This window comes from Cynocephalus volans, chromosome 7 (assembly GCF_027409185.1).
Source record: "Cynocephalus volans isolate mCynVol1 chromosome 7, mCynVol1.pri, whole genome shotgun sequence".
NCBI lineage: Eukaryota > Metazoa > Chordata > Mammalia > Dermoptera > Cynocephalidae > Cynocephalus > Cynocephalus volans.
In genome coordinates, this window is record NC_084466.1 from 51,988,348 (window position 1) to 52,014,984 (window position 26,637).

The 26,637-nt window shown below is 34.5% G+C and overlaps 1 protein-coding gene across 4 annotated transcripts in view; it reads left to right on the forward strand.

Moving 5' to 3' along the window:
- Nucleotides 1-26,637, forward strand: part of DIAPH3 (diaphanous related formin 3) — a 493,080-nt gene that overhangs the window by 246,963 nt on the left and 219,480 nt on the right. For all 4 annotated transcript variants that reach the window (XM_063102549.1, XM_063102550.1, XM_063102551.1 and 1 more), the window contains one exon: nt 24,976-25,215. In XM_063102549.1, coding sequence (XP_062958619.1) covers nt 24,976-25,215 — 240 coding nt within the window. The remainder of the gene's footprint in view (nt 1-24,975; nt 25,216-26,637) is intronic.

The following is a 26,637-nucleotide window of genomic DNA, read 5'->3' on the forward strand; positions in this document are numbered from 1 at the left end:
ATTTGTGTAAATATTCAATGGGATCAGAAGATTAGCTGAAGTTTGGAAAAAGGCCTAAAAATTTGCATTTGGAACTGGTGTACTAGACTTTCTTTGATTAGAAATTCTAGGTTTTTGAGTATTTGTCTCCATATTATTCAATTCTATTAAGCTGCCTGTTCTTTAAAGGAATCAAACGTTTATAGAAAATTTGAATTGAACAATTGTCTTGTTTGTGTACTGTATTTTGATCTGTCACCATTTGGTGTCACTGTAGGGCAGGGCTTTTAAACCGTGCAGTAGAGGCCGCCTTTTTTTTTTTTTTTTTTTTAAATGAAAAAATGTTGTAGGGAGTTCATGCATAGTTCCCTGCGTTAAAAATGCCTCATTTTAAGATACATCATAACATTCTCATTGTAAAGCATTCAAATAGCATAAAAATATTGAATACAATGTGGAAATCCCCTGTATCCCACTACCCCACTTAATTATACACAAATATCATTTTTACAGTCAGTTAGACTTCCAGTTCATCTCTTTGTATTTCCCAATATATGCGTGTTCGTTTGAACATTTAAAAAAATGCATTGTTCTGATTGCCTTCTTGCCATATAATGTATTTTGGAGTTTTTTTCATATTATACTGCTTTTAAATTCGTGTGTAGTATTTAATACCCCATCTTATGACTTTCCTTTTCCTCATTCTGTTAATGAAGGATGGTTAGTTGTTTTTTCTCGCTCAGGGTTTTAAAAAATAATTCTGCGTAAATCCGTATATGTATTTGAAGGCAGTGTATCATAATAGTTATGAGCATGGTCTGGGTTTATATCCTAGCTGTACCTCTTGCTAACTGTATGATCTTGGGTAGTTACTCATTTTTCTATATCTCAGTCTCCTTATTTATGAAATGAATAGTTTCCTTTTGCTGCTATAACAAATTACCACAGACTTAGTGGCTTAAAACAACACGTTTATTATCTTATAATGCTCGAGGTCAAAAGTCCAAAATGGGTCAACAGGGTTGCATTCCTTCTGAGGGCTCTAGGGGGAGAATTTTTTTTTTTTTCTTCTTCTTCTTTTTCCAGCTTCTAGAGGTTGTCCACATTCCTTGGCTCTTGGTCCAGCATCACTTTCACTACTGCTTCTGTCATCACAACTCCTTCCCTGACCCTCCTGCTTCCCTCTTATATAAGGATTCTGTAACTATATTGGACCTACTTAGTTAATTCAGGATAACCTTCCCATCTCAAGAGTCTCAGTCACGTCTGCAATGTGCCTTCTGCCATGTAGAGTAACACATGTTTTGGGGATTAGGACATGGACATCTTTGGGGGACCATTATTCTGCCTACTACAAGGACAATAATTGATAAAATGAATATACATAAATCATCTTGCAATCATAAACTCTTTATAAAAATTAGCTTTGTTATTAATATTAATTATATTATTATTTCTTTAGGAAATAGTCCCAGAATTTGAAGTGCTAACTCAAAACTCATTTTTATTCTTGATAATTACTGCCAAATTGCCATTCTAGGAGACATGTGAATCTATACTTTTATGAACAATATAAGGGAGGATTTTTTTTCTAACACTGTTACCAATGCTTAATATTCTTTTTCTTTCTTCACTAGGTGATTTTCTTTCTTTTTTTTTTTTTTTTTTTTTGTATTGCCTTTCTTTATAGTTTGTGGGAACTGTTTATATAATCTATATGTTATTCCTTTTTTAATATTTGCAACTTTTCTCATTGCCTCTCACTTGTCATTCCGCTTTTATTTGTGATGTTGCTCTATCTTGCATTTTTGAAGTTTAATTTTAAAAGTGAATTGAAATAAGGAAGACTCATGTTACTCACTGATATGAGTGTTTCCTGTTTGGAACATGCTTGGTCCTTTGTGCCTAACAGGAGCATGGTAAATAGCAGTTGATTAATTAATTCCTTAGTTTGATTATATGGAGAATCTTGTGAAGATGTAAAACAGAGAATGAAATGACACTAAATATCCTTCACTGGTTTCATCAAAATCCTTCAGTTGCTCCCCATAACTTTCACATTGATGTCCAAAATTTTTAGCGTTACATCTACAAAAACAAAAAAGCTTTGTGGAGGTATAACTTACATATAATAAGTGGCATATATTTAAAGTGTAGAATTTGATTAATTTTGACATATGAATACATCCATAAAACCCTCAACACAATCAAGGTAATGAACATATCCATCACCCCCAAATGTTTCATCAGGCCCCTCTGTAATCCCCACCTTCTTACCCACCCATCAATGAGGTCTTTAAATGAAGCCTTTCCTGCCATCCCCTCCCACCTCACATCTTCCTGCTTTTTCTGTGCTTCATCTTTGCTAAACAATTTGCTGTGCTGTGAAGGCACCATGCTCAGGCCTGTCAATAAGCTTCCTTTCCCTTCTTCCCCCTGTGGGGAAGCCTCTCTGGAAAGCTTTCCCTAACACTTCTGTTGTTTTGTACAAAATTCTGTATCCTTCCTCTTTGTTACCATAGTGTCCTGTGTGCATTTCTAAATGGCTCTTTTTACACTGGAATATAAGTGTTATTTTACAAGCCACAGTCTTCATTTATGTTCTAAACCTTTTGACATGCTGGAGTATATCATACTCATATTTATATTTTCAGCACATGGCATGTCTTCTAGCACATAGTGGCCACATAAATTGGTTAAATAAATTTATGAAATAGGGAAGGGATTAACAGAAAGGATGAAAAAATATAGCAAGAACAATAACAAATGTTTTTAGAATGAAAATATTGAGTACTTGAGGGATAATTTTTAAAATTTTTATTAAAAATGAACCTCTAGATACTAATTTCTCTTTGGGTAAGAATGGGTTAATTCAAAGTGGACCAAGAAACCAATACTTTTGAGCATCAGCGTCTGAATTTATACCTTTTTTTAAAATACAGTTTAACACACTAAATGATTTTGCAACCTAGCTTGTAGGCTTGTCACAATATGCTGCTGTCCTCTAGATCAGACTTTTTCCTGATCCTTCTTGAAATGGGAAGGCTATGTTGTTTGAGTGTGTAAATACTCATGGTAGCCTGTGTAATACTACTTTTGGTACCTAGTGGTTTTATATTCTAAAAGGTGTTGAGGAAATTGTGATTCAGTCTAGGAACCATGGCTTATTGAAACACCTTCAGAAAAGACTGACAAAAATAAGCGAGAAACCCTTGAAATAATATCTCTACTGAACCATTGGTTCCCCAGACTAAATATCTCCAAGTCTTTCTTGCATTCCTTAGGTGTTGACTATTTCAAGTGCTTTGCGAATGTCCAGATACAAAATCAATTATGTTTTCCGGTTAGCACTTTAAAACTCTTAGCAAAAGACGTACAGTTAGTCTGATATAATTTCTTCTTCAAGAACCCATTTTGGCTTCTTGGAATTACAACTTCCTTCTCTCTTTAATAATTCATCTTCGATCTTGCCTGTCAGTTACATAAATTGTGCTAGCCTGAAGTTGGCAGAATCTTCTGTCTTCTCCTGGAAAATAGAAGTTTCATCCGCTGCTGCTGCTGCTGCTTTTTGGTACCTGTCCAGTTGTCCAAGTTCCCTCCAATTCCATGATGCTTTAGACAGCAATTTGGCAATCTTATCTGCAGATCTTTCACTACACAGTGAGAACATTTGTTTGGAATAATACACTTTTATTTCATAACTATTTAAATCTTAGAGGTATGCTTCTCTAAGATCGTAAGCATTCAGCTGTTGTTTTTATTTATTCTTGTCACTTTTGTTTGCAACCTTCTTCATATGCTTCTACCAGGATTCAGGACTTAATATAAGCCCAGTAGCACAGATGATTTTTCTTTCACTTAGTTCAGGGCTTAGTAATTTAGCTTACTTTCATTTGTTATTGATTTTTAGTGTAAAATTTTTCAGATATTTAATGCTTCTGTAATTTTTCTTTTGATCAGATTTCTGCTTTCCATCTCCTTCAACAGCCTACATCAAAATAGTAGTCACAGTGCTACTTGAATTTTTAATTAAAATGATTGAAATTTTTGTTTAAATAGTTAAAATCAACTGTCAGATGGAAGATAATTTTATCTTGCCCACCCTATTATTTTCTCTGAAGATCTTTTTTCTCAAAGGTTTCTTCTTAATTCTTCCTACACACAACACAGTGGAGTTACATGTTGACGAAACTCTTAAAAGGCCATACGCATATTTTCTTTAAATATTTAACAGGTAGTTCAAAATAATGTGTAATAGAGTTATTGATTTAACCAACTATACTGACATTCAGAGAAAATTAGAGGATTTTTTATAGTTGGACCTAACATTGCTTTCACTGCTGACAGATTAGGAATATTTAAGAACACTTCTAATTTTGATTTGAGCTGTCATTAGATGATTTCTGACAAAATGGCTCCAGGTAACAGCTTTCCTATACTAGTATAGGCCTCACAGGCTTTTGGTGTTGCAGGGGTTTAGATTTCATGGATGAATGTAGACCTTGAGTTTATATTAGTAATTGCACCACTGTCTGATAAATTTTATTTGAATATCTTTTCTCTTTGATTCAGCAATGATTAATTTATTGTTCACTTATTATAAAATGTTTGTTGAACACCTGCTTTGTGCTAGGGTATTGCTCTAGGCTCTGAGTTTTTTGTAGTGAGCATGTCTCTTAGTCCTTAGTTGGGAACAGTAACAATATACACATAAACATGTAGGCTATAATATAATATCAGGTAGTAATAAATACTCTGCAGGAAGTGGTGGGATGAGTGTGTGTATGTGTGTGTGTGTGAGAGAGGTTAGCACGGTTAGGAAGGCCTAACCATGAATAGGTTCAGAGACCTACCTCTGAAGAGGTGATGAGCAGAAGACTGAATGATTTTAGTTAAATGTGTTGCTGTCTATAGGGAGGATGTTATAGGCAGAAGAGACCACAGCCTCAAGGACTTGAGACATAAGTGAGTTTGGCTGTGTGGGGCCAGTGGCTGTGACAGAGTGAATGAGGGAGAGTGGTAGATGACTTTAGAGAGGCCACCAGGGCCTTGGTCATGCATGGCCTTGCAGCCATGGTGAGACCTTGTGGAGTTTATTTTAAGAAAGCTGTAGAGAGTTATAAACAAAGGAGTGAGATAATCAGATTGATGCTTTAGAAGTGTTACTTTGGCAGCTGGGTGGGGAAACAGATTGTAGGGTTGGGTGGGGAGCTTAATTGAAGCCAGTGGCCAGTTAACATGCTATTTCAACTCTCGCATTATTAAGGTGTGAATTAGCAGTGGCTTGCCAGGCTTGATGGCTGTGTCACTGGTGAGAAGTGGTCAATTCTGGGTAATTTTGGAAGTAGCAAGGATAGGATTTCTGACAGATTGGATTTGGGGTATAAGAGGAATCATGGATAACTCCAAAGTTCTTAGCCTGTGCAATTAGATAAGAGTTCCCATTTACGGAGATGAGGGAAAGTCTTGCAAGAGGAGCAGATCGTGAGAGGGAGGATCACATGAAATGCCTGCAGTCATCCGAGTGGCCATATGTATTTGCGATGTAAGCTGGGAGTTCAGGGCTGGAGGTATAAATTTGGGAGCCAGCAGCATACAGAAGGCATTTAAAGCTATGGGATTGAATGAGATCATCAAGGGAGTGAATTAAAAATGTAACACAGGAGCCAGTGAAGGGCAAGGCGAAATATACAAACCTTCATGTTTTTCTTGGTCTTCTCCCTGGAGAGGGACTTATGATCAGCAAGGTTTTGTTTGTTTTTGCTTCTGGTTACCATGTCTCTGAGGAAAATTGCAATCCCTGAGCTAGGGAATTGTACAAGGTGATTTTATAATATGACACTATTGCAGTTCGTTTCAAAAACTAAGCATGAGTTGGAGTGAGGGCTATTTGACATTTATAGGGTATATAATTCATCAGGGACCTTCAGAAAGAAGCTAGTGGTCATGAGAATATGTGTCTGTGGAATGAGAGAAAAAACTGCTTTTGCCTCTAGACCTTACTCTCATGAAAGAAAATGGAATAATCTCTAATACATCATCATAATAAATGTATAGTGCCTATGTTATGAAGTAAGGTAAAGTTAAAATGCCAAAAGTATGCAGGCATATTCCTTGATAAAATAACTCTCCTTTAATCAAATGATTGAGTTCATTTAGTTCAAATCTACATCAAAATAGTAATATCAAATCCTGCCATTAAAAGGAAAAATCACTCACATACTACCAATTGTGTTCTCTGCAGAGTGGGAGGATAAGTGGTATTGAGCACTGAATGAATTCTCTTATGAGCTTTTGTTACCCTTGTTCCCTTGAAATTAGTAGAATGTCAGGATATTAAATAACTCTGCAATTCTTTAATTTATTAAAACTAATAAAAACACAGCATGATCAGAATAATTTGCTGTTTCATTGAGTTGCTGACACTAGTGAGTTTCTCAAAAAGCTTGAATTTTTAACTGATTTATATTGATTTCTCCCCCCCCCCCCTTTTTATTGTTGGCAAAAGGTACAAAATTTTGCATGTGTTTTATGTAACATGGATGTAAAATGTGTTAACAAATTTGATAATATTAAGAAATGATATCTATTTCAATTTATCTTTATCACAGTTTATTCTTAATAGCCAGTGACTTACCTGTAACCCTACAGTGGCTTTTCTACCTCAGAGGAAAATTCTAAATCCTTGCAGTGATCTTCAATGCTGTGTATAATCTGTCCCCACCTTGGTGTTTCTTGGTGTTTCTCATCTTCTGCCATTCTCCCCTGGCTAATGTAACTTTAGCCACATGGCCTTTATACTGTTGCTCAAATATGTCAATCGCATTCTTGGTGGTTTTACACTTTCTGTTTACTCTTCTTGGACCTTTTTTCTTCCAGTTATCCATATTGCTTGTTTCCTCATGTCCTTCTAGTCTTTCTTCATATGTCAACTTATGGAGGTCTTCTTTGAGCACCCTGTTTGAAATTGTATCACCAATTGCCCAAAGCACTTATTTTCCTCTTGCCTGCATTATTTTTCTCCCTAGTACACATCTTCTCATTTACTGTATTCTGTTCTGTCCATTATCCTATCTAGTAGTCTATCATAAGGATGTTCGTGATGGTAGGAAATCATTCTCTCAGGTATTCACTGGTGAATTCCTAATGTCTTGAACTATACCTGGTATATAGTAAGCATTCAGTAAATATTTGATGAGTGGAATAAATAACTTTCCTTAAGATGCTTTATGATTTATTTCAAATACTGAAAAACTGAAACCATTTAGTTCTTGGCTTGCTGAGGCTTGCCAGGCGGCATGTTCGTGGTATTGAAACTCGAATCTGGGGTAAAACAACTTCATCTTGGTACTCCCAATACCTTCAGCTCTCCTTCATTGTGTTTCTAATCTGGTTAGACAGACCTGAGTTTGAATTCTGAATTTATTATATACTAGCTATGAGACTATGAGACTGTTTCTTAACACCCCTCAGTTTCGTTTTCTTTATTTATAAAATGTACATGAATGAAGAACAAATCATGTAGGATTGTGGTGAGATTTAGGAGAACATGCATGTGTGTAGTGTAAGTGAACAGTAAGTGCTCAGTTATATTAGCTGCTATCATCATCCTCATATTTTTATTTTGAATGTTTTTCTTCTGATCTGTTGTGATACAGTCCAGGACCCACTTTCTTGACGAGCCATATCCTACTTCACAGTGAGAATTTTCTCTCACTATTCAGTGATCCTCTAGCATGTTTTGTGTATGTATATGCTTTTGCCCCATCACTCTCTTAGGGTTACTTTCTTAGTGTTATAGACAGCCTCATAATTCCAGATCTAACTTATGTTCTTTCTTCTCTCATCTTGTATGCTCTTGACTTCTGGTCAGTGTTTCACTCTACTTGTTATAGCTACTTTCTTCTTATTCTCTCTCCTGGCTCCCTTGTGTTTCTTGTCTGAGTCCTCCCTGCTCTTTTCCCATTTCTTCTAACACTTGAATAAAAAATAGTCTTCCTCACATTGTGTCCTCTGTTTTCTTTTCTTTGCATACCTTTCTCTTTCCCAATGATTTTATCTTCCCCATAATTATTTTAATAATTCTTTTTGAGCAATTTTTAGATTCTTCAGACTTCTTGTACTTTGGCTTTTTGTACTTTGTTGTAGCACAGAGCAGCAAAGGGGATGAGTTGGGGTTGACATAAAGTTAACTGCTGACTGATGAACATTTCTGTTATGATCGATTGTCAGGACTCCCAGATCTCATATTGAGACATGGTGCTGGAGTATTTATTTTCTTTTTATGAGAACAGCCTTCAAGAGTACAATTCAAATTACTGAAAAACTAATTAGGATAAGCTTTTCTTCTGATATTAGTTGTACATTTGGAACCAGAAATATGAGCTAAGGCTCTCTACCTCTAGCTTTCTGGCCAACCAAGGACCTTAGCCTTAGGAATCCCCTGAAATTAAAATCATCCACTTGCATACAGTAACAGCTTGATGGTTGTTATAAAGTGTGCTTGAGGGCCAGAATTTTAAAAAATACTACAGATTCGTTTAACTATCTGGGATATTACAAAACAGCAGTTTAGCTTTCTGCTTGTAAATCATCTCATGCAATTGGATAGCTAGAGGAGATTAAAATCTTGCTCTACATTAGTTTAGTCTGATTATGTTTTTAAATATGGTATCTGTGACTTGTTACACTTAGAGATGAGGGTTTGGATAATAGCAGGGAGAGAGATTAGTTTTGGAGTTTCAGGTTAATGGCATAGTGTTGCATCAAATGAGCCACCATAGAGCAGCAAGTAATTACATAGCAATTATACTATCTGACTTTTGTTTAGTGATGTACAGTTCACAAAATATGTATATCTACATTTATCTAATATATTCCTTACAGTAGCCCCTTAGGGTTGCTAGAGCCAAAACTCATATAGAATAAGTAATTTAATCAAGAATCCCCACACCCTACAGGCAAAAGAGAAGAATTCACACCAAAGATTTGTGTGAATACTCCACATTCTCATATTTCATTTTTTCTACCATACCACGTTGTTTCTAGATATAGGGATGTTGATATATTGGCAAAGAAGTAGATGTATACAAGAGGTGGGAAAAAGGTAAATGAATGCAAAGGGAAGGTTTTTAAAGATTGACTTTAGCCTACGTTGTGTTTTTTCTCAGGACCAGTCCCATTCCTGCTTTTCTCTGTAGAAACCAAATACTAACCCCTTTCTATCTTCAGAAACACATGGTCCAAATGGGCGGGGAATCTTCTGTCTTCCCTTAAAGAGCCTAGTGAATGTGCGCATTTCTAGAGTGTGAACTACCTTGTATGACTAATTACTCTTGTGGCCTGAACACTGACTTTTGTGTGCGTGTGTGGCTGGCTGGAACAGGATCTGCACCTGTGCAGGATCTAAACAACTGAGCTCACCAGCCAATTCCTGACCACTGACTTAACATGACAAGGCCTCTCCCCATTTTATGTCCCCAGGTGAACAGGGAAACTGCCACTCTGATGCCACGTCCTTGAATTCTTCTCTGGGATACCCAGAATCAATTGTATAAAGTTTTATTTAACTTTATGTTGTGGCTCCTGGGACACAGAGTGGTGTCGTTTTGGTCCCATATTTATTTGGTTAATTATATTTGTCTGAGCTTTTCTTTTCTTTTTTTCCCCCCTTCGTTGCTTTGCTTATATTTTTATTTTGTATTGAATTGTGTGTTTCATTAAACATCCTTATCTTCCATTCCAGACTTGGTTCTTTTGAAAGGATAAATGTGCGTATTTTCTTTCCTCTAACATTGGGTCAAGTTTCCTATCCTGCAACTTAGCTATTATCCATTATTACTGCTATTTATCTTTCTTTTCTGAGGATGCCAACTTTGTATCCAAGTCCAGATATTATATTTGTTTAGAAGGAGGGATACCAAATAGTCAGAGTGATTTTTCACCTTTTAGTGAGTGAAAAGCTAACATTAACTTATATACCACCAGCATCACCACTACCAAGTCATTTGACTTACTGTGTTTGTCCAAAATCCTATCTGCTGGGAAATTCTTTTTGTGTGTATTTGTATTGTATCATTTACAGTACATTGATTACATTTATACATTAACTAGTCAAGACTTGGTAATATAAATTTTAATTTGTTGAAGGGTTCTCATAGTTAGGGGCTTTACGCTGAAACTGTGATTGGGGCAGTGTTTATTCTGTCAATTTTTTGTTCATTGATGTCATATTATGTCTCTTTTTCCTATAGTAAGCTATGTGGCATTAGTGAAGTTTTATGCTCTGGGCAAGTAGAGTCTTTCTATCTTATTTTATCCGTGTTTCCTTTGTAAATATCTCCCCTTGGAACACTAGCTACAGTAAAGCACTTAAATCATTCTGATCAATTGAGTGGTAGTATGTTTTGAAAGGATTTAAGGTTCTAGCAGCTTTATTATCTTTGTTTTTCTTAAGTGCTGACCCAGAATTTTTAAAAGCATTCTGTGTTTTGACGTAATTAAGAAAAAAATAGTTCAGTTAGCTTCATGACAGTCCTTTCCTTTATTGCTCAATTGTCTGCTCTTCTGTTCTCATTCTATTTGTGCACTTTTGTGGGGGGGGCTTCTTTGCTTCTCTGTTTTTTCCTGGGAGGGACTATGTCTTCTGTGGTCTTAGCCCCTTACTTCTTACTGGGTTCTTATAAACTCCTTTGGAATTATCCATGATTTTAACTGCTGGCTTTTAATAATTATCTATCTTGAAGTTAGGGACACTTTTTCCTCAACTCTGTCCTCCCTAAAGTATAGGTTTCTGCCTATTTTTTCATGACCATGAGTCTTAGCCATAGCCTCATCCTTTATTAGCATGTTCGTTGCCTGAATCCCACCTTTTGTGTCAGCTTCTGCAGACTTTCCTTTGTCTTCCCATCTCTGTGTATCCACATAGTTCCCATTCTGTTTAAATTGCAGAGCACAGATCTGGCTTTTCTGGCATCTTCAGACAGAAGCAGTGGGCACTTTATTTCTGAAGGGCAGAGGAGTTGCCTGAAAAATGTATCACAGTGATTTGATTTAAATGCTCCCAAATTGCACCCACCAAAATCAATGGTTGAATTTCTGAAAGGCCACTACTTTATTTTTAGAAGTCTCTGAATGAATTTTATTTGTCCTAATGTAGAAACAGAATAAAAACTGCCAACAATCAATGCTAAGAAACACAGCAAAGTGGAATTCTTAATGGGTTTATGTTTGGAATAATTACAGAAACATTATTGTTGTTAATATTCTGGCATCAGAGAAAGAGTAAGAATTTGTAAAATGGCATAAATGGAATTAAGAGTATCTTGAGAAGAGTGATTGTTTAAAAATATGAGCTGATTAACAAATATTATAAGAAAAGGCCATCTTATTCGTTACTTTTGAATAAACTAATTTGCAGCATAGAAGATTATTCCTGTGTCACTACCTCTATCTCCTCTAATCCTTATCCTGCCTCCCCAGAATACCACCAAAAACTTGAATGTCTACTAGTGATTGCAGCTTTTGGAGACAGAGATAAAGGGGTCAGCTGGATGGAATTACATCCAAGGATCTGATCATGTTATAGTTTTTGTTTGGATCTGACCTCCAGCTGTAGCTTTCCCTTTTGCTCTATGACTAACTAATCTTTACCTGGTCCGCTGATCAATCTTGAACACGTAATTAATTAACCACTTGCAAGTTCAGAGGATTTAGCCAATGTGATTCTTGAATGTAGGTATTATGTTTATAGTATTTTAATGATTTCTCATAATCCCTCTTTTGTTAAATGAAATTCTGAAAGTCGGGCAGGGATTGCCGTGCTTATACTGTTTATTTCATAAATGTTAATGAAATGACAGTGGAAAACCAAATTTAAAGTAAAATAAACTGTGGTTATTAATCTTAGAACAATATTGTTGAGAAAAGATATAATCTCAAGGAAAATGCTGCTGCATCAGTTTATCATAACCATATATACTTTTGTATTTGCCATTTATTGATTATCTACTGTTTCAGGACCTGTGCTTTATATTTTGAATACACTGTCCATTCCAGATAATAGCTAGTGAACTCTTATTAAATGAGATTGTGTCACTTCCAAGCTTAAAATACTGTTTCTGAAATTCACTTTATGTTAAATTAATATCGCCACTCCAGCTTTATTTTGATTAGTAATAGCATGGTATATCTTTTTCTGTCCTTTTCCTTTTAACTTACTTCCTGTAACCAAAATACTCGTGTCTTGCTTTTTTATCCAATCTGACCATTTCTGCCTTCTAACTGAAGCGTTTAGACCATTTTCATTTAATGCGGTTATTCATATGGTAAGGTTTGAATCTATCATCTCACTGTTTGCTTTGTATTTATCTCATCTCTTCTTTGCTACTCTTTTTCTGCCTTCTTTTGAATTGAGTATTTTTAATGACTCCATTTTATCTTTTTGTTGACTTGTTAGTTCTTACTCTGTGTTTTGCTATATTAGTGATTGCTTTAGGATTTGGAGTATATATTTTTAAAAGAATTCTCTTCATAAAAAAATAATCTTTTGTATCTACTCACCTATATACCATTTTCAGTGTTTTTCACTCTTTTGTGTAAATCTAGATTTTCATCTGGAATTGTTTTTCTTCCTGAAAGATTGCGTTTGACATTTTTTCTAGTGCCAGTGAATTCTTGCCATTTTTCCCTTTGGCCCTTCTAATGGTTTCTGATTTTATGATAATTTCCAAGATGATGTAGTGTCTATTTCTTCAACCTTCTCTTTACCACTCTCTTCCTTTTCCACTGTTTCAGCCATATTCATGTTTTTGTTCCCACTTCAGGTTTGCCTTTGTTCTTGCTGTTCCTCTGCTTTGGCCCAAATGTCACTTCCTTATTATAGAAGTAGTCGTTATAACGATGCCTATCCCATCTCCATCATTCTCTATCTACAGTACTCTTTTTTTCATTTGTTCATAGCACTTATCCCTATCTAAAATGATCTTGTCTGTTCTATTGTTTTTCTGTCTCTTTCTCTCCCTTTGTCTGCTTACTTATAGTATACTCCATGTGGACCAGGTTCTTGTCTTTTTATTGCCAATATGAATCTACAAGGCCTAAAATAGTTTGACCCATAATAAATGTTCAATAAGTATTTGATATGTAAATGAATGAGTAATTATATCTTATTTTTATATAACTCCAGAAATAGGCATTACCATTGTATAGATGCAGCAACCTGTTAGCTCCACCAGTGACTCAGCCTGTTCACAGCTCAGCTATGAACCATGGTTTTTTGACACGAAAGGCCATGTGTTGTTTCTTATGGTGACAGTCACTCTTGTGTTTGTTTGCTGTAGGTGCCTGTTGTACTTGAAGTTGCTTTTAGCAGTGGTTTCTGTATGCTTCATTACTGAAGCAATTTTCTTTTCATATTTGACGATTAACATTGAGTTAATAATAGATACAAATTATTTAAAGTGTTTAGGTAGGAACTTGAAATTCTTGCTAATTCAAAGTAAGTTTTTGGAAATTTTGTTAGTTTCTACTTTTTCTACTGTGGGATTTTAAATTTTCTGTATAGACAGCTAAAAGCAGTCCATAATAAAATGGTGGGGTTTGTTATTTTTTCTTTTTTTGAAAACGTGATGCTTTCTAGTCAGACCATCTATGCAGTATTGAAATTTTATGGCACAATTTGCTTAATTTGTTTCATTTGGAAAAACAAAACAAAACATCATTACAGGCACATACTAATTACTAGCCGTGCATCATTCATTTGAAATAAAGCCTAAAGCATTTTATAGTTATAAGCAAAAAGGTCTCTTATGATTCATCATTTTGCAAACAACATTGTTTTAAGGTTGCTTTTTAGATCTATCATCTAGTCTCTGGGAAGTATTTTTCTGTACTCTGCAAATTTTATTATGTAGGTCTACATATACTCTTGTAAGATTACTTTGGAAAAGGTGAGGCTGGAGTTATGGAACTAAATTACTGTAGAATTAGGCAATTTTGTTGCAGTTGTGGCTTAAGGTGTAATTATTTTAGATATATCCTGGTTCATTTCCACGTTTATGTCACTCTTTTGAAGATACCATTGTTTCTGGAAGGGACCATAAAATTCAGTTTTAATAACATTGGGTAGATACTGTAATAAGTCTTCTTCTACTCAGTTTACTGCCCCCATTGTTTCAAATGTGAAGATTTAGTGAAAATAGGTTACATGAATACTATTTACATAATCTCAAACATCTCCTCATAAATTATTAATTATAAAGAAAAAATGAATTAACATTGGAAAAACTTGTGGACACCACCTTACACACACACACACACACACACACACAACACAAATACATGGAGAGGAAGAGAATATGATAACACAAATGAGTCAAAATGTAAACAATTGGCTAGTCTGGGTAAAGAGTATGGTGCTTTTTTCTTTCTTTTTTTTTGTATTTTAAAAGCTGAAATGATAAAATGTTTTTTAAATTCCATTTACAGTAACATCAAAAAAATTAAAATTCTTAGGATTAAATTTAGCAAAAGATATGTAAACTACTAATAGTGATAAAACTGGACAAAATATGCAAATCAATTGTATTCAAACAGTAGATAACTGGTAGAGAAAAGCTGCAATCTTTGAGAGAACAGAAACTCATGAATCCCCAGCCTTTGGCCTGATTAAAATTTTCCATTACAGCACAGAGAGGTGAGTTCTAGCAGAGGATATGGTTCTCTGAGCCCAGAAGTCAGAGATCAGAATTTATGACAGTGAAACAGCTGGCATCTGCAAGGCAGGGTAGGGCAGTAAAGAGGAAGGAATTGTGCAGAAAGGGACCCCAGTAGTCCATGTGGGGATCTTCCTTGAGTCAGTGCTGGGGGCCGGATTGTTCATACATTGAGCAAGACTAGACAGCTAGCCACTACAGTGTGAGAGTGGAATTGAGATACTAGAGGTCCAGCATTACTGGAGGCACTGGATTTCTGGCCTTGCCAGAATAAAGAGATCTTCATCAGCATACTTGGCATTCACTAAAAGAAGGAAAAGGTTGTGCTTTAAGAATGAGGGCCACACCCTGTAGAAGGACTTATTCTAGACCCACCCTAAAAAAGCCTGCATCAGGTCTTGAAAAACTTCTCAAGGAAGACAATTTGGAGATTTAATCTCAGTAAGTTAGAAGGGCTAGGGAAACACCTCTTACTTTCTGCAGAGCTACACTAACAAAGTGGAAACTGAAGCCTATACAACTTAAGGTGATCCCCAGTGATTAATTTGCCTGCTAAAATAAGAATGAACAGTCTTCAAAGAGATATTGCAGAATTCAGAGTGGTTATGTTTTACACGTGCAATATTGAATTAAAAATGAAAGAATTATAAAATGGGATGTATTGTCAAGAAAAAAGGTCAAAATAAACCAGATCCAAAATGACCCAAATTTTGGATTTTGTTTGCAAGGACATAATGTGAATATTATAAATATGTTCAAAGAACAATAAGAAATGATTTTCAAATAATTAAAGGAAAACATGGTCATAATTAAGGAATCTTTGCAGGGAAATGAAAACTATAATACAGAAATTCTCAAACTGACCAATTCAGTAACTAAATTGAAAAGTTTAGTGTATGGATTTAATAGTGTGTTGGAGTTGGCAGAAAAGTCAGTGAATTCGAAGTCAGATTTATAGAGATTATTTTAGGAATGTAGAAAAAAAGATTGAGTAAAAAAGGAACAGAATCCCAGGTACTGCTGTATAAATATCATTCAGTCTAAAATACTTGTACCTATAATTGGGTTTCCACAAGGCAGAGAGTGAGATTGCAGCTGACAAGACATTTGAAGAAATAATGCCATCCAAAATCCCAAATTCAGTGAAAAACATAAATTTATGGTTCAAAAAACTAAGCTGATCTCAGTCAGGATAAAGAGAAAAATCATGAAATTTACCTAAGGGGGGTGGGGGACACATTACGTATAGGAAAATAAAGATAAGTAATTTTGCTGACTTTGCAGAAATAAAGGATGGAGAAGTCAACAGAAAGGTGCATCTAAAGTGCTGGAGGAAACCCTGTAAACTCAAAATTATCTATTTAGTGGATGCCTTTCAAAAAATATGATGAAATGAAGACATTTTTAGTATTATGAAAGCTGACAGTTTGTGGACATCACACCGGCCCTATAAGAAATGCTAAAGGTTGTCCTTCAGGCCAAAGGACAATATACCAGATGGAAAATCAGATCCACAAAAGAGAATGAAGAGTACCCAGAATAGTAAATAAACCTACATTTTCTTCTCCTGATTTATTTAAAAGAAAACTGATAATTAAAAAATAAACAAATACTGCAGAACAGGGTTTATAGTGTACACGACGGTAAAAGATACGATAGTAATGGCAGAAATGATGGGATAGGACAAATGGAATTGTGTTGTTGTAACATTATCACTCATGAAATGAAGCAGAAGGTGTGAAATGAGTAAAAGGTTGGTGGAGTTGGAAATGAGAAGTATGAAGAGGTACAATTTTGACTTAGTGACTCTAGTTAGACAGATACATTAAGATGCATATGATACATGGTTCTAGAGCAACCAGGGAAAATATAATAAAAAGATATGATTAAAAAGCCAGTAGAGGAAATAAAATAGAAAATAAAATACTAAATGTCTAACAAACATGAAAAGGATAAAAGAGGGTGTCTTAGACCATTTGGGCTGCTATAACAAAATACCACAGAAATTTATTTCGCACAGTTTTGGAGGCTGGGAAATCCAAGATCCGGGCCCTGGCAGATTTGGTGTCTGGTAAGGACCCACTTTCTAGTTCATAGAGGGTACCTTCTAGCTGTGTCCTCACATGGTGGAAGGGCAAGGCAGCTCTCTGGGGCCTCTTTTATAAGAGTGCTAATCCCATTCATGAGGATTCTGCCCTTATGATCCAATCACTTCCCAAATGCCCCATGTCCTAATTCCGTCACACTGGTGATTAGGTTTTCAACATATGAATTTTGAGGGAACACAAACATGACTATAGCAGAGGGAAAAAGCAGAAAGGACATGGAAGACAAATAGTAAATACAAGCAAAAGAAAACTATCACGGGTATGTGTATTTCAGAGAAGGTATATTTCAAGTCAAAGCATATGACAAGAAATAGAATGTTGTTACACAATTACAAAAGGGATAATTTACCAAGAAGAAATAATTATCTTAAATATGTATGTATGTATCAAATAATACAGCATCCAAGTTCATGAAGCAAAATCTGTCAGAATTCATTAAATGGAGAAAGACATAATTCCTCAATCATAATGAGACTTTAACATCCCTCTTTGAATAAATTCTAGAAAAAGTAGACCCCCAAAATCAGCAAATATTTAGAAAATTAAGACAGTTGCATCAAACAACTTGTTTCTGATATTTATAGAACACTATCTGCAACAACTGCAGAACACAATTTTTTTTTTTTTCCATATGAATGTGGGACATTCACCAAGGTAGACTATATGGGAACATAAAATAAACCTCAGTAATTTTCAGAAGAATTGATGTCTTACAGAATATATTTTCTGTCTACAACATAATTGTTAGTCAACAATAATATTAGAACATCTCTCACTGTTTAAAAGTTATATAACATAATTTTAAATTAGGGTGGGAAATTACTTTGAACTAAGTAAAAATGAAAACACTGAAAAAGAAAACCAAGTTCTCCACATACCAATATCAGGAATCAAAGAAGTTGATCACTATAGAAAAAATTTAGAAACTCATATGATACATGACCACAGATGCAAAAATTATCAACTGAATATTTTTATATCTAAATTACTGGAAATGAAAGGGAGAGTATATCATGACCAAATGGGGCTGATCCCAGAAATGCAAGGTTGGTTTAACATTTCAAAATTAATTAATGTTGTTAGTCATATTATGAGAAAAAATATGCCAGATAAATATGAGGAAAATCATAATTATCTAAATAGATGCAAAATTAAAAGCATTTGACAGAATTTACCTATTTTAGTGATAAAATCTCTCAGCAAACTAGAAGTAGAAGGAAACTTCTTTAACTTATAAAAGACAGCTATGGAAAACCTGGAGCTATACTTATATTTAATGGTGAAAGATTAAATACTTTGTCTTTTATGATTGAGAACCAGGCAAGGATGTCTACTCACATTACTACTTTGCAGCCTTATAACATGTGTTCTAACTTGTGTAATAAGAAAAGAAAAAGAAATAAAAGACCTATACATTGGAAATGAGCAAGTATACTATCTTTACTTTTTGACTTACCTTTTTATGTGAATTCTTAAGGAATCCGTAATAAATTTTATTAGAGATAACTGGTGAATTTAGCAAGGTTGTAGAATACAGCTGGTATACCAGAAACAGTTGTATTTTCTCCATAAACAAAAAATATTGGAAAATATAATAAAAATAGTACCATGTACAACAGCATCAAAAATTTAAAATGCTTAAGGATATATTTCACTAAATAACTTCAAGTCTTTTAGGCTGAAAAATATAAATTATTGCTGAGAGAAATTTAAGAAGTTGTAAAGAAATGGTGATATATACCAGGCTCATAAAATTGGAAGACTCAATATTATTAAGATTTCCTTTTTCTCTCAAATAATCTATAGATTCCATGCATTCTCAATGAAAATCTCAGTAGGTTTTATTACAGAAATTGACAAGTAGTTACTAATATCCATATGGCATGCAAAGGACATAGAATAGACATAACCAATTTTTAAAAACAAAGTTGGGGGACTTAGACTTCTGTTTAATATCAAGTCAGTAATGTTTTGGCTTAAGGATATACCATACAAATAAACTTTTTGTAGAAAGTCTAGAAATAGACCCATGAGGATAGCATAATTTGATTTTCAACAAAAGCTTCATTGAATAGGGAAAGGAAGTTCTTCGTATCAAAAGGTGCTGCAAAACCTGGATATCTTATGGACTAAAATGAATCTCAACTCATACATCAAACACCACTGAATAATTGAGGGATGAAGTACAGACCTAAACCTGAAAAGAGAAAATATAAAGCATCCAGAATAAAACATAGATTTATAAAGAGAACATAAAAATGTTATAAACTACTTGCAAAACAGTTTGGCAATTTCTTAAAAAGCTAAGTATGCATTTATAGTATTTCTTTTAAATATTTAATAGAGGTGGAAAAACTCACACAAGCATGTTTATAATAGCCTGTATTAGTTTCCTAGGGCTGCCCTAACTAACGTCCATAACCTTGGTGGTGTAAAACAACAGAAATTTATTCTCTCACATTTCTGGAGGCCAGAAGTCCTAAATCAAGGTGATGGCAGGATTGGTTTCTTCTGGAGGCTCTGAAGGAGAATGTGTTCCATGTCACTTTCAGAGCTTCTGATAGTTGATCCCAGTCCTTGGTGTTTTGTGGTCTGTAGATGCATCACTCCAATCTCTGCCTTCATCTTCACATTGCTCTCTTTCTCCTCTTTGTCTTATAAGAACTCCAGTCATTGGATTTAGGCCCCACCCCAAATCCAGGATGATCTCATCTTGAGATCCTTAATTTAATTACATCTGCCAAAATTCTATTTTCATTCATAGGTACCAGAAGCTATGACTTAGACATATCTTTTTGTGAGTTCCTGTTCAACTCAACCCACTACATAGCTTTAAACTGGAAACATATAAAAGTCCCTCAACAGGAAAGTGGATAAAATATATTTTGGTGTATTCTTACAATCGAATACTGCTCGTTAATAAAAAGGAACAAAATATTGAATCATACTGCATTATATGAATCTGAGTCAGTTTTTGAGTGAAAGAAGCTAGACACAAACTTTACTGTATAGTTTCATTAATATAAATTTCAAGAACAGGCAAAACTTAGCTACAGTGATAGAAATCACAACATTGGTTTCTTATGGTGGGGTGGGATTGTCTGGAAGCAGGCATGAATGAATTTTAAATGCTAATCTGGTTCTGGGTTTTATGCCAGCTTTTTAATTCAACAAATATGAAACTTATGTGTTGAGTGTTAAAACTGCCAAATTAAATAGGAAGTCTCTTGCTCTCTAGCTTTAACACTCATAGCTTTGCCGCTTGCAGATCCTGAGTATCTATAGAACTCATTTGGATCTCCCGTGAAATTCTTAGTGATCCAGAATTGGTAAGGATTTGTAAACAAAGGTAAAGCAATATCTGATGTTTATAATCAATTATCTATCTCTTGACTAGCTGGAGGAATATACATTTTATCTTTTTGATATTTTTTGTCTTCTCTTTACCTTGGTCCTAGGAAGCATGTAAAAATTGTACCATATGTACTTTGCTGTTATGTAGTTTTCTTAAATAACTTTAGCATAGCAAATTTGATATCATAAGAGCACATTTATTTTAATAACATTTTTAATATTCTGAGTACTACCTAGGCATAAGGCACTTGAATAGCTATTTTTTGAAGCCTTTCTCCAAGTGAAATGAACTTTTCTTTTTTTCTGGGATTTCTGGAGATTATGAACATATTGGCATGCTAACAGTGAAGATAGATATTTTTCATATAATTAGAAAAATCAGGTTCAAAACTTTTTCCTGAGTGTCTTAATTCTGTAACTAGATCACACTACTTTCTCAAAGCACTTTTTCTTGAAAAAAGAACTGAAGAATAAGCTAAAAGGAAAGTATGAGTGGAGAGTACCCTGTGGAGGGACCAGAAAAATGGATCTCGAAAAATATTTAAAAATTTAGCACAATAGGAGGTAGTTGGGTGTACTAAGGAGAAAAGAAAGAAATATCAAGATAATAGCAGGGAGAGCTTATAGCAAATCATTTTTTATAGTGTGTCACCTAATAACTACTGTGGGAAAATTGAAGTTCATTCTAATGAGAAAACAAAGTAGAGGAAGTTTGAATTCCAGATTGTTGTTAAATTGTGATTATTAATTTCCACGTTGTGGCCCTCTGAATGGTAAGAACACTTGATTAGCACTGAGTTAGTTCTGGGCTCAGGTTCTACTAGCCCCGTAACTTGAAGGAGTCATTTAAACTTCCCCAAACAGTGTTCAATTATTTCTTATAATTAGGTATTTACAAAGTGTATGAACTAAAGAGTGTTAAGTCAATTAAGGCTGAAGCTAGCAACTTTTCAATCAAGAGATTGCCATAGTGTTAGTTAAATGAATTATTAGTTTCATAATGACTTCAGGGAAGAATTAGAAAGATATGGAACATGTACTAAAATTTGAGGTGAACCCACATAAGTCTATGTAGTAGGATATGGGGAAAAACTCAGCAAGTTTTGAATAAGTTGATCCCTGACAACCTCTTATTTATAAAAGAAACTATGTAAAGAAAACTGGATATGGTGTTAAAACATGGTGATGTAAAAATGTCAAATTGATTCTGTTTTTTTTTTTCTCCCCATAGAATAATGGATAAAATTAAAGTTATACGTGAGAAACATAGCCATAATGAGATTATAGGAAATTGCATCTTCCTGGGGACCTTTTCTACTTTTTACCCTTTAAGACAGACGGAAAGAATTAGATGTGGATACAAGGGCAGCAACTATGACTTCTGTGCCTTTTGCAGCACTGAATGGCGCCTAGTCAGTACTTGTTGGTTCATTGATTTTCTAAAGGTCTCTTCATTTTGCTTTGTCCCTGCTCCAACAACACGTGTTACCAACAAACAAAATTTTGAAATAAAAATTACCCTTAGCATTCTAGATATTGCTTATTGTTTGATTTTCACCAGTCGCTGCTTTTAAGGTCTCTTCATTCTGGGATGTGACCTCTTGTGTAGGGTAGGGGAGGCTGTGGGATTACTACTCCTTGCCTTTACAAAATAGGAGTGAAATCAAAGTATTTTTACTTCTTTAGATTGATCTTCAGATTATAACTAATTATTGTTATAGATTTTGGTGTTGTGAGTTTATGTTGCTAAGACTCCATAACAATAAATTTAAAAGGTACCTTTTTAAAAAATGAAATTCTAACTTCTTCTAAAATTCTAATTATTAACTAGTTTTCAGTTTACTCTTACTGTATCCCTTCCTTTCTTATTTTTTTTAATGATTTTCTCTTGCTATTTAGAATATTATTTGAGTATGTAACTCTCCATTCCTGCATTCAGCTAAGTCTTTGGCAGCCAAGTCAGAGTTCTGGTTTCCTCAGCAGGAGAACGGGTTGTAACTACCCCAGTGTTGATAGAATAAAGGAAGTGGTGAGAATGAGGAAACATTGTTCAAATGTGTATACGCGTGCACGTGCCTTTTTACCATTTTTGATTCAGACTGAAGAAACAAACTTTGATTTAAATAATGAGAAAAAGAAAACCCTCCTATATTATTATTATAGATTCCCAAGATTTAGGTCTTAGAACATTTGCCTTAAATGAGTTTTTCCCCCCTTAAATAAAAAGGGCAACCCTTTGGCCTAGGGGATCATTGTGCAGCGAAATAGTGAATTAAAGACAAGAATAAGCTCCAGGTAACCTCTCAAGTTCCATTCCAGCTCAATAATTTTGTTTATTAGGATATATTTATTTAATAATAGTCAAAATATTAATTTATCTAAATTTGGAAGAAAGAACAATATGAAAAAGACATCTAATTTTAAAAAGTGTGGTTCCAATCTCTGTTTTGAGGTTACCTTTCCTGAATTTGCTTTGTCAGGAGTTTTCATGAACTTGTAGCACTTTGTTCTTCATTACACCATAGACTTACCCTATCTTTTCAAGGTAATTGTCCCTAGTGCCAGATAGACTCATTACTCATAAAAATCTAGGTTATATTTTTCTAGAAAAATTAATTACTTTATGCTGGCTACATATGGTTAGCTTGTCAGTAAGAAAGCTTTAACATATTTTGGGGTGGTATAATGTAGTCATTTAAGTAATCTTTTTTTCCCTCTTTGTCCATGCAGTAGTATATTAATATATGTTAGAATTAATATATTTTTGTAATATTAATGTTTTGCATGGGGTACTAGAGAATTTCTTCTCATGTTTATTGCAAAGTGCCAAATATTTGACTTCATAATCATGACTAATGCCACCAACTAAAAATAGAGATGCTGTGAACCTATTAATGGCCACAACTACATGTACTACTTGTAAGTGCTCTTGGCACATTTCACTATTCTAAAGGATATATTAAATGTAATAGAACATTATTCATGTTACCAACTAATATGGATATCTGCCATTTGTAGTGTCTAAAGATAAAGAAAATCCAGGGTTGTGAATCCATTTGGGGGCAAACAATATATTTTAAGAGAAATCTTAATGAGAAATAATCACAGCTTAATCCTACTCTGTATGCTAGAGATACAATGTCTAGGAAGAGTGATTGGTGCTCAGTAAGAACTGATATTCTAATAGGGCTTCCCTTTGTATTTGTACAATTTTATGTTGCTTAAACTTACTCTGTAAAACCCAATGTTTTTTTTGTTTGTTTGTTTGTTTGTTTTTGCCTTTGTTGAGCTTACGGTCTTTTTACTCTCTAGTGGGAGAAGAAAAATTATTTTCCCAAGACAGGGGAGTTTGAAGACATTCTTAAAGTACTTTGTAGAACGAACTTATTAATTACATTAGTTGTGCTCTTAGAATATTGATTGTATACATTTAAACATTTACATGTCAAGTGGCTGGGGAGAATGCTAGGTATAAATTAGATATTTATATTATTTGCTAATGAAACTTTTCATTCACTGTAAGGATTTGGTCCATCGGAAGATATTCTCTCAGAGGTGTCTCTGGAGACCTAATTCTTTATTGCTTAATTTGTCTAACATGAGTAGGCTGGAGTATATTAAGTCATTAAGGCACTGTCTGTTTTCTCATATTGGAGACTAATAAGCTTTTGTGTAGTATATTTTATTTTAAATCACAATCATTATTATATTATGGACAGATTGTTTTCTGTCTGCTGAACAATCATGATTTTCAATATATTTGGCACCCTATGAGCCAAATTGTTTTTTAGCCTTTCCTTTATGGTCTCAGACTAAGAGACCTAGTTCCTATTTTCATCCTGTTGTGTTTTGTCACTATTTTTTTTTTTTCTGACCCTGCCTCAAACTGCCTTTGATATTTACAATAGTTGTTGAACTTGAAGAATTTTACTATCACTGCCCTTTCAGCGTGTTTTGAGTCAGAAATCCCTAAATGCCTTTGGTCAAGGAGTTCATACTGGAGGGATACTAGCTTAAATGCAGTATCCCTCCAGTCTACGGGTGAGTGGTTATTCCCCTCACATGTGTTGCTAGAACACAGTACTAAGCTTAAAGGCAAGGACTGCTCCTTTGTTCTCTTTGACACCTTCAATCCCTTACATTCCCAACTGAGAAACTCAGAATCCCAAACAGGGTTAACTTGGCATGTGATAGACCTATGGCTTTGCACTGCTTCTGTCCCCTGCTACTCCCATGTTTCCTAACTCTGATTCTGCTAATTTAGTATGTATCAGGAGTCATTCTACTTTCCTGTGTTTCTGAAGAAAGTCAATTTAATACAAATTGGGACCTATTTACTCTCCCTCTGTCTAACACATATTGTTAGTCAGCAGGGCTTCTAAGGACAGCAATTGCTACTTGAAGAAAACAAACCCTCTTTAGACCTTTCTGAATATGTTTTAAACATGACCCAGTATATTTTAGTACTGAACAAAAAATACGTAAAGTAATGAAATGAATGCTTTATAATTTGTTGCCTGTGTGTCGTTACCTTTTTAAGTTTTAATTTTCTAAAAAAAAAATGTTTATTAAACTTTATCATTTAATTAAAGACTTCTTTTCACTAAGCACGTAAATTGTTGATTTTGGTTTTGAGGGATAAGTCTGGATTCCTTACAAAAACAAGCAGGGCTTTTCTTCCTTCCTGCTATCAGTTTTAGGGGACATATTGCTTCTTCGGTACTGTCATACCAATAAATCATCCCAGATTACTTGCAGTTGTACAGTACTAAAGTATACCATGCATTTTAAAGGAAATTTTCTGTTTTCTTTTCAATCAGATGAGCAATGTGAAGAGACTACGGCCACGGCTCAGTGCTATTCTCTTTAAGCTTCAGTTTGAAGAGCAGGTGAACAACATCAAACCTGACATCATGGCTGTCAGCACTGCCTGTGAAGAGATACAGAAGAGCAAAAGCTTTAGCAAGTTGCTGGAACTTGTATTGCTTATGGGAAACTACATGAATGCCGGCTCCCGGAATGCTCAAACCTTTGGATTTAACCTTAGCTCTCTCTGTAAAGTGAGTTTGTTTTTTTAAACACATATTTGCCTGAACACTTACTCTTAAGTGTCAGCCGTGATGACATTATTTAAATATTTTTATTTTGATATGCTCATTATCAAGGACTTGAACTGAACCATGAACTCAAACCCAGAGTGAACTGAGCTAATTTACTCAACCTCTGAACTAAATCCAAATATTAATTTTCTCTGATCTGCAAATCCAACTGAAGGATTTTGTTTAATACCAAAATTATATCATAAACCTATGCTTTCTCAAACCAGTAAAATGGAACATCAAAATGTTATTTAAATTTAATAGTTATTTAGTTACCTACATATCATGGTATATATATTGAGTATTGCTTAAGATTACCATTAAAATTTTTTACCTTTAACTATTTAAATATTTATCTGCATTGTTTTTGTAACCAGACTCAAAAGAGAGAAAAACGAATCTGCTTTATATAAAGGGGAAATGATTATATTAATAATAAATACTCCTCAGATGTCATTGATGATTTCGAAATGTTTCTATCTAAATATAATTTTAGAGGATATGAAAATGGAGTAAGTTGAGAGATTTTTTTTTTTCTCCTGGATCTTTCACAGGTTGAATTTCCTTACAGCAAATATATTCAGTGTCTTATATAACAGAGCTCCTTTCTGAGGAGTGGGCCCTAGTAACAGTGCTTTATTGGTCTGCTTACAACAAATTCTTCTCAGTTACTCATCACAAAAAAAGCTTTCTCTTGTTCTTGACTTTGTAACATCTAAATGCCCTGATTAAGGAATTTGATTATTCCTATTGCCTGTTATGTAGGGAAGATGAAAAAGAAGTTCACCTTTAGCTGTGGGTTTATTGAATAGTTAATCTCTTGGTCCATTCATGAATTTTCTTCCATAATGTTCCCTCCCCAAACCTCCCATTGGTATCAATGCCTTTATGTGCTTTTGCCATGTCTCATCTCCATTCTTTTATTTTCTTCGCTTTGTTTTCTTAGGCTACCACAGTTTAGATCCCTAGCATGAGTGATACGGTTCCTAAAACATGTCTTGAAAACTTTGCACATTCGTTGGGTGCTTCTCAGGGTGAAATCCTGTGCCAGATGCTTTACCCAATCATCTCTTTGATGTTTGTGATTAATATTTACCTGGTGGGCATGGAACCAATATTTTTCACATATAAACCTTTAATAATGATTGAGTGCTTTAATGGGGCTGTATATAAAAAAGTTATGGCTGCAGAGAGAGTTAAAACAGAGAGACTAGCTCAGTTATGAGAGGGCAGTTAAGTATTCAGAGAGGAACAGGAATTTGAGCTGGGTCTTGAAAGATTAGTAGATAGTCTATTAAAGAAAAAGGCATTCTAAGTAAGAGTCACAGTTTGCATGAAGGGTGGATGATAGAATGGCATGTGCAAGTACACTGAGTGGTCCAG